The 9,905-nt window shown below is 35.4% G+C and overlaps 1 protein-coding gene across 1 annotated transcript in view; it reads right to left on the bottom strand.

The window, feature by feature from the left end:
* Positions 1-1,630: 1,630 nt before the first annotated feature.
* The window catches only part of LOC137629337 (uncharacterized), a 31,820-nt gene continuing 23,545 nt past the window's right edge, over positions 1,631-9,905 (bottom strand). Inside the window, exons 10-16 of the mRNA XM_068360591.1 lie at positions 9,363-9,536; positions 6,945-7,199; positions 6,198-6,428; positions 4,598-4,762; positions 3,555-3,777; positions 2,301-2,520; positions 1,631-1,916 (exon numbers count right to left, since the gene is read on the bottom strand). Of these exons, the coding sequence (XP_068216692.1) occupies positions 1,631-1,916; positions 2,301-2,520; positions 3,555-3,777; positions 4,598-4,762; positions 6,198-6,428; positions 6,945-7,199; positions 9,363-9,536 (1,554 nt within the window). The remainder of the gene's footprint in view (positions 1,917-2,300; positions 2,521-3,554; positions 3,778-4,597; positions 4,763-6,197; positions 6,429-6,944; positions 7,200-9,362; positions 9,537-9,905) is intronic.

Consider the following 9,905-nt stretch of genomic DNA (forward strand, 5'->3'; position numbering starts at 1 on the left):
TCCTCCTGTAGTTCAAGGACCTTCAATGAGATTAAATGAAAAATATATCAATTGGTATGAGTACAAAAAAAATCCGAAAATAGTAACAATAATAATGAATTATGTGTGTAACTTATAGAGTTTGCTAGGGCACACTGTTAAAAATTTGCCTAAAAAAAAAAAAAAAAAAAAAAAAAAAAAAAAAAAAAAAAAAAAATGCTGGAATAAATGTTGCCAGGCATTTACCGTTTCAAAAACGGATATATTGACGTTAAGAGTGATGTTACGGTCACCAACCCGTAAGAGATAGTAACAAATTAGGGTATAAATTACGGTCGCCTGTATTTTACTGAAATACGTTTGAGAACAGTATATTCTTAGCGTGGTGAAACAGTTTGAAACAGCCATGATCAGCAAAGGTGCAGTAGTCAGGGCCACCCATACTCGGTTGGTTTGCTGTGAGCGATCAGACGAAAATCTCCCACAATCACCAATCCGTACTTGCCAGCGTGGTGAGGAAAACTGGCCAAACCCCAGACAGGAATTGATATGTCTGAGGCCTTTGTCCCGCAATGGACTAGAAACGGCTGCATTTGTTGTTGTTGTTGTTGTTGTTGTTATCGTTGGTTTAGACAAAGCTGACTGCGACGTGGCTAAAATGAGGTGCGCTCGTGACATTGCTCACACGCTAAGTCCTTGTCATCTCAGGTGGGGAGCTTAGCTGACTTGGTATTGAAAACAGTTAAATGTTTTTTTTTTTTTCCTTCTTTTTTTCTTTTTCTTTTTCTTTTTTCTTCTTCTTTTTTTTTACCGGGATAACAATTGTTCACATGCTATGAACCTCTTGTAAAAGTTAAAATCTAAACAATTCTAGAATAAATGATAAATAAGCTAGGATATTTTCCGACTAACAAAGTTATTTTCTGTAAAGTATAAAGTATATGAAATAACAAATTGGTTTTTTAGCAACATCAATATCAAAAGGTTCTTCAGATCATTGTGCTTTCCAAAGGTAATTCAATTCTCAAATACAGAATTTATTAAAATAAAAACATGACACATTGTACTCTGTCAATCTTGACTATTCCTAACTGCACTTTGCTGTAAAGAAACTTGTCTTTGGGGTAGAATATTTCTACAGTAAAGAACTCGAAAGTATGTATGAAGACAAGAGGAATTAGATCCAAGGTATTATAATATTCAAAGTCTGGATATGGTTGTCACACAGTAGTCAAGAAATCATGATTGACGCGTGTCCAAGTCTGAGTTTTTTCTAAAATTCCCTGTGTGAACAAAGTAAGATCACAGCAAATAATGTGCAATAAGGGTCTAAAGAAAATAATACATTACATGTAATAATATTTTTATTGTATGTCTGAAGTATCTATCTTAACGAAAATACAAAATAAAAATATTTCACGTTTTACTGAAAATGTATCAACACCCAAAAATACTGTACAGAGGTATTGCTGTACACTGTACAGTGATTATGGTATTGTCCTTATATCAGTACTGCTTTTGGTAAAATTGCACAACATAGTTGCAAAGAAATCTATCATGCATCTATTGGAAAAGTAAAAGTCTCTGATAAATATCAACATCCTCTAGAACATCTTTTTATTTTGAAGAATATGTCATATTCAAAACCTTTTCACTCGGACTTTCGCTTGTGTACTTTTGATGAACCGAAAACTGTTCTCAGAATCTTTTTGAAAATCCACCGAACCATAAGCAAGATTACTATTACAGCCAAGAGGAGAACAGCCACAGCATCCAAAAGAAGGAACTGTACCCAGGTTAGACTGGCAGCGGGAGACCTCAATTTTGGGGCTCCTTGGTGACGTATGACGTACTCTGTCCAGAACACAGCTCTGTCAACTGGGTGCTCGAGTTGGTCTTTGGAAAGTTTCGAAACTGCAGCTGCATTTTCTCTGTACCTGAATTAAGAAGGGGGGAAGTCATAAGTGACGTCCTTTGTCAGACAAACTTAAGAATTTTATGCTGTACCATTAGAGAGATTTTGAACATTGTAAAAGATATGGGCCAATCGACCTTTGGTTATTCAAGAAATGTCCTTAAATTTTGAGTATTTTTTCCACAATAAATGTAAAAACAATTAAGTTATCAACAAATCCTACGTGCTTTCATATTCTACGAAGTGAAATCTTCAAGATTAATTTCATATAAGAGATGAAACTATTCAATTATGAATCTGCAATAATAAGGCTTCTATATTTCATACTCACGGACACCACAACTGCCTAAGATAAAGACTATTAAGTTTTCTAGCCAGGCATAACTATAACACCACATCAACTTACTTGGGATTATTGATTATCTCTTGGAGGGAGTCCACGATCAATTCCACAGACAGTTCTTCCCACACAAGGGACAGACCTAATCCATTATTTACGATCTTCTCGCCGTTCTTTGGTTGATCCCCGAAGATGGGTAATGCAAGCAAGGGTGTGCCATGGTAAGAAGCCTCTTGCAAGCTGAGGAGACCGCCATGCGTAATGAACACTTTCACGTTAGGATGGGCTTGAAAGATATGATAGGTTAATGTAGGTTACAAAAAATATCTTCTTGCAAATAAAAGGTAATCCAGTTTTTTTTTTAATTTTTACAAGAAGGCCATTTAAACAAAATGTATAATATAAACTGATATATGACCACGACGAAATGGTTTAGCTTTCACTTTGATTATGTAGTCATATGCTAATTTTATATTTACGCATGCATACACATTCATGTATATATATATATATATATATATATATATATATATGTATATATATATGTATATATATATATATATATATATATATATATATATATATATATATATATGTGTGTGTGTGTGTATGTGTGTTTATATATACATGTATATATATATGTGTGTGTTTATATATACACATATATATGTGTGCATATATATATATATATATATATATATATATATATATATATATATTGTATATTGTGTAGCAGTTTATTTCATTACTAAAGATTGAGCAGCATAATATTGACAACTTAAAGGCGAATGAATGGAATAAAGAGAGTAATTTTCTTGTAGCGACAATGCTATCAGTAGCTCAAGATCCTATTCACATTCACCATGTTAAAACACTAAATCTATTAATCATTCTTCTCTTTCACGAGGTTGTTTTGAACCATCCTTTTTTTTCCTGGAATCCTGTAGAATCTCAACACTTGAAAACTGTCATTTCAATAAAGAACTGTGCATTGATAACAAGTCAGTACATGGAATTATTCAGGTTTCTATTTTATTTATCTTCTTATTTTGTTAAAGTTTATGTGCTTTATATAGGTGATATTTATTTCAATGTTGTTGCTGTTCTTGAAATATTTTATTTTTCCTTGTTTCCTTTCCTCACTGGGCTGTTTTCCCTGTTCGAGCCCCTGGGCTTATAGCATCCTGCTTTTCCAACTAAGGTTGTAGCTTAGCAAATAATAATAATAACAACAATAATAATAATAATAATAATAATAATAATAATAATAATAATAATAATAATAATAATAATAATAATACTTTGGTCATGGGTACTTACCTAGAAGGTCTTGCTGTGGAAGCCACTTGCTAATCTTGACATTATCAGATACTCCCTCAAGATCAGATTCAAACTTCCATAAGACTCTTTGCTCCAATCTCTTGAAAGCTTCAACAAACATATCCCTGTACTCAACTGGCATTGTATCTCCTCTGGCTAATGATCCTAAGCTAAAGTAGACAACTCCGGCTTTTCCAGCATCTTCAATCCAGGTGTCTAGGTCCTCAGGAGAGAAAAGGATATTTTAAAAGAACATATTTTATTGAATTGTAAAGATTTGATAAGGCTGTGCGAGCGGGCAGTTAGGTTGTAACTGAGAGGCGAAGTGAATGCAATTAAACTTTATGAAACAATCATCGAGTTTATATACAGCGATTTGCGAGGAAGAACGTCACAAAAATTCAAGTATGATGAAGCTTGTGCTAGCATGATACCACAGGTTGATATAATAACGGTGCAGGGAATACCGAGTGATATGATAAAAAAAAATCAAAATCGTACAGTGCTTTCAAAGAATTCGACCTTTATTTCCACTGCAAATAAGCCATTGTACCGTTATGCCCCGCCCCAACTTCCCGCAAAAACGGGACAAAACGGGATTATTTAACACTTTTGAGATTTGTAAAAGGCTACAAACCTAACCAACCACCTAACCTAACCTAGTAGATCCTAGGTCACATCCCATAGCCCAGGGGGCAAGCCCCCAGATCCCCTTTCCCAGGTCACAAAACGTGATTATGGAACACGTGTGGTACAAGGAAATATTTTGCCATGCCAGTTGGTTATCTTCATCTTTAGGCTACTCATACGATTTCAGAGGAAATTCTTTAATAGAAGAGATTATCGGGAAGATAAAAAAATAATCATATATTGAATGAAAAGCAGCGCATGGAAACAAAACGTTACTAACAATTAATCGTAATTCTGGCCATCATTCCATTTGAACATGGATAGATTACTAATATAACTTTGTTCCGCTGTCACTAGTATTATAATTTTGTAGTTTTATCACTCTACAAAAGCCCCTTCACTGTTTTTCTTACCTCTGGCAGTGGGTTTGCAGGTCGACATTGCATTCCTCCGACTTCCACTTGGGATGGCAAAAGCGGGACTGTTAGATCCATAGAAAAGTGGGAGTTCATAAGGGCGAGGCTCTGGTTCCTTTCTATTTCGAGGAGAGGTGGAAGACCGGGAAATTGTCTGTCGATCTAAATAACAAAGAAAATAGATTAAAAGGCTATATTTGAGAAAATGATTAATGCTCTTTTAATGCATTATCTTGAATTATATTTATTAAATGGTTCTCGCATATCCTGAAAACATTTCATTATGTTTCGTATATATGAAAATCATTATTAATCTATGTACAATACCCATTTCATATGTAAATACATTCGATATAATGTTTTGATTATGAGGAAGAATCTTTCATATAAATACCATAAATATGTAAATCGAAGAATAAAGGCTTCTGAATACTATCATAGCTGGAGTTATGCAAGAGGTTATATAAAGTAAACTAGATGGAGGTGCAAAATTATAGGGTAAAAAAAAATAAATGGGAATTAAGTGTGGAATGGTTGGTGTCTGCATATGATGTATTGCTGATCGGTGATGGTAAGAAAAAATTGCATTACTAGAGAAAGTTTGAAGATACTTGAGGATAAACTTGAGAGTGATTGTGAGTAAAAGTAAAGTAATGAAGATAACTAGAACGAGGAAGGTTGAGGATTAGATTTTGAGTTAATGAAGCATTTAACAAATGGTCCATAGTAGGATCACATAAGAGGTTAGTAACACAATTGGCAAAGCAAGGACGGTGTTAGAGTGTATGTAGTAGGCTGAAAGAGACTTATTGTCTACCAAAGCTAAATGTGTGAGACTATGTAAAAGAATTTTTGAGCCATATCTTCCATATGGAATTGAAGTCTGGAAAGTGGGATTAGACAAAAAAAAAAAAAAAAAAAAAAAAAGGAAGCTGTTGAGGTAAGTTGTTTGTGTACTGTATGTTATGTAAGAATGAAATTGGTAATATGGAAAATGGGTAAAAATGATAGCACATGAGAAATAGGGGATCAGTATACAGTACTTCGAGATGGCTTAGTCTTGTGAAAGGATTGAAGGATGATAGGCTGAACTGAGTTATAATTTACAAGTGTTTGGAGAGAAGAGTTGAGGAACATGATGTGAACGAGGTAGTAAAGTAAATCGACTTTAATATTCAAGAGAGGCAAGAGTGTATGCAAATGAGAAGAATGGCACACTGTCAAGAGGATTATATATTCATCTGACAAGCCTTATGTAGGGGTGCCTAAAGCTACTACCGTTATTATGAAAAGGGAATTAATGATTAGTCAAACTTCACTCTTACAGAGCTGACCCTAATAAATTTGGAAGGGATAAAGTATAATATGAAGCTACTGCTGATATGGAAGTTTTCCATGGCGGGGACTCATTGATTTAGCAGTTACAATATAAACTTGACAGTAACCAATATTGTGTCTGTATGAAGGGGTGGGGGCGGGGTTAGTAAAAATGGGACTTCCATACCTTTATTTCTTCTAGATTTAGATCAGAGGCCAAGCACTAGGACCAGCGAGGTCATTCAACGACATGTTTCAGTCACACCAAATGCTATCTTACCTCTTCTTGGACAAGAGGAACAATGGCCCAGATCCTCCAATAAATAGCCACGAAAAGATGACCATACAGGTTTTTGATGCGGCCAAATAGAGTATCCAAGTGTTTACCACCGAGCATACCAGGGACATAGGCTGGGGTCAGAGGGTTCCCAAGGACGGCACTCTGTCGGTAGTCTACACCTAGAGTGGCCACAGTGATGAAAGGCATTTCGTGGGCAAATGGGTAGATGATCTGGAATTATTCAGGAGTCATTTATCAGTAGATTAGTTCTCTCTGGTGTGTATTCAAAGGCAAGAGAGAAAATCATATTTGATTGCACTTAACTTTGTAAAATAGAGAAGCTGTAGATATGAAAAATCCTATGCTATCTTTGTTTTTATTATTGTCGAGATACAAAATACGAATCTCTTGATTGCAAATTCAGTCATGTTTTCCATAATGGTAAAACAAATTCTGATTATAGTAATGCCATTCTCTGCTCAGCCTTGTCATTTATATAATATAAACACACAAAAAGTAAAATGTTTTCTTTAACCTTACAGTACCTGTTCCATACGTTGTGCTTGGATCCCCAGATTATCATTGTTAAAGCGGCATTATATTAAGAATTCCCTAGTAATATCAGATGATATCAAGTGTTCAGTACTGAGACTTATCCATAACTCCATAAAATTTCTTGAGCAAGATACGATGAAGATTTTAAATGACCAGTACAATTACTTAATCTAGACTACTACTGCAACTTACCTCATTGGACATATGATTGATGACAATCAGATCAAAATCCTTCCTTTTCTCATAAATTTCTTTCACTTCTGGTAGTTGGTACAACTTCCGTGCCATGCTTGGCAGAGCTGTCTTGAACAGCTGGAAGCCTCCTGATGGATTCTTCCTTGCCTCGAACATATTTATGTTATCTGTATTGAAATCGCTCAGACCGTGGTTGATCTCGCGGATGTTTGGATGCTTAGAAGGCTTGTTATGATTTGTGAGCATCACTACCTGTGGGGAAATATTTTTTTAATTGTGTTGACTAGAACAAGATGAGGCTGTTCTGCTTTTAATAGCTTGGCCTGTGTTTCACATAAACTGTTTCAATCTAGTAGAATATATCAGTTTAACTGGAATCTAATGATTTGCTGTTTGAAGCCGATTCCTAATGTAGGTGTGAGGATATTACAATAACCATGTGAATGAATTTGTTACTTCTGTTATAATTGGTATAACCAAGAAAGATAATTTGGTATTGTTACCGTTTATAGATTCTTACAAAGTTATTTCTAAGATTGTAGGGAAATGTTAAGGGCATAATTCGAACTTATGGAAAGTCTTACCAAGTCTTTGACACATTGCTTGCAAGCTCCTATGGAAGATACAGGCAAAATGTAGTTCATAACAAGTTTCTCAAAATACTTCATTCCTTTAATTCTAATGTGGAAACAGGGTAAACAGGCCTTCTCATGTGTTTGGCAGACTGAGGACCAGTGTTTTTCAGAACAAATAACTGAGACTGACCACTAAGAGCCAAGCATGTACGTATCTAAACTCTGTATGGTGCAGAAACTTGGATACTTTATTGACGCCAAGTAACTGGAACATTTTCACATTATCTGTTTGCAGAAAATTGTGGGCTTCACGTAGGAAGATTAGAGTCCACACTCACACATCTAGCACAAATGAAATGCGCAACCATAGAAGTCATACTCACCAATGCCAACTACGCTAGTTTGGTCACGTAATCTGTATACTTGAAGAACGGCTCCCAAATTTTCTTTATATCGACAACTAAATCTGATCATCGAAGATCTGGTGGCCTTAAGCAGAGATGCAACATCAGACTCAACCTTAAAGAAATGAAAAACTCCACCAGCTAACCTGAAAACCCTTGTTAGCAACCATATAGTCTGGAGTATGAGTGTTAATTATGGAATCACTGCCCAAGAGCACACTAGCATGGAACATCTCACCTTAAAAAGGCGGCTGCAACACACCAGAAAAGAGATTTTCGTAGCCCCGACCATAGGGTCTAGAAAATGAATGTTAACAAAGAGGGCCCTGCCCTGGAGCAGGCTCGCGTGGTCATCTCACCTTAAAGAGGCAGAAGTGCCAGTGACCTACCTAAAAAGAGATTCCTTCAGTCTCGATCCTCACATGACGTATCCGACATGTAGCAAGTTATTCAAGTCCAAGATTAGCCTGGTAAGCCATATCATTGTACGCAAACAGCAGGAGTTATTACATATTAAACATCCATTGAGGGACTTTGAATGGACTGCTATTAGATAATATTTCAAAAGTCTGTTGGAGTGATGCTACATACCCATGGCCCTTAATTACGTGATCATCATTTATTACCAGTGATATAGCAATGCAACGTAAATCAGGCCTGCAAACTTTTAATGGAAATCAGACTACATAACATTACGTTCTGAGAGAGAGAGAGAGAGAGAGAGAGAGAGAGAGAGAGAGAGAGAGAGAGAGAGAGAGAGGAGAGAGAGAGAGAGAGAGAATTATAGCTTGTATCCCTTTTTTTATTTCATGTTTAGATGATCCCTTCACCTGTAATTAATCTGTTGTATTTAAACATTACATAAGTGGTTGAGAAAGAAAAATCTTATTATCAAAGTTAATTAGTTTACAGTATCTCCAACCGATTTAGGGAACAAATACCATTTCATTTACCAAACTGAGAATAATTCCAAGACACAAACTCTATAACAGGTAACTGATATTTGAAAATTAATATTTGTAACCTTACTTTTGTTTTGAATCGTATCAAAGATTAATTGTACACCGTCCCACTAAATAATATTTAAGACTTGTGGTGTTCATTATTCTAAAAATAAAATGGAAAATTTCATCCTAGGAAAGTTCGAATATTTAGATACTTAACCATTTGAATAACCGGCAAAGATATTCGTTTTTTATAATCGGAAACCGTTTGATGTTTTGACCTACTTTTATCTATATATTTATTATTAGATTCTCCAGCTTGATCACACTAATTAGTATAGAAACAGTATTAATCCAACCAAAGCAAAATTGAAATATCATCGCACCAATATTAAATATTGACTTCCAACAGGTAATGAAGGAAAACACGTTTATGACGTGTATTCTGCTAAACTGAAACAGCATGAAGGCCTACTAAATGTGTAAACATACCTGGTGACCCCTATCGGCCAGGGCCTCCGCTAAGGGCATAAAAACATTCCTATGACTTTTAGAGGAGACTGGAAGGAGCATAAGAATCCTGTAACTCTTATCAGGAGGGGGCAGGTCCCCCTGACTACAGCTTAGGATCGAAAGTAGCAGCAAAGGCAAATAGGATAGCATCATCTGAAAAGAACCAAAAGGATTAATGCTCTCTGTAGGACGCCATTAGATGTTGACAAGTAAACAAACGGACGTAGAGATATAGTTCTAAAATAATTTATTGAATTGCCCGGTGAGTTGAAATACTCAACTTTCTCTTGTCTATTTTTAGTCACAAACGAAGGTAGATTAAGAAAAATATAATCTGAAATGGTAAAGAAAAAGTATATTCCAGTGAAAGTGTGTAAACATGTTCGAGAGAGTTAGGCATAGATTTAAAAATATATATAACAGCCTTTCCCGTAAGAAGGATCTATTATCTATCTTCATACAATATCACATAATATTAGAGAGAGAGAGAGAGAGAGAGAGAGAGAGAGAGAGAGAGAGAGA

The sequence above is a fragment of the Palaemon carinicauda genome, chromosome 37 (genome assembly GCF_036898095.1).
Source record: "Palaemon carinicauda isolate YSFRI2023 chromosome 37, ASM3689809v2, whole genome shotgun sequence".
Lineage (NCBI taxonomy): Eukaryota > Metazoa > Arthropoda > Malacostraca > Decapoda > Palaemonidae > Palaemon > Palaemon carinicauda.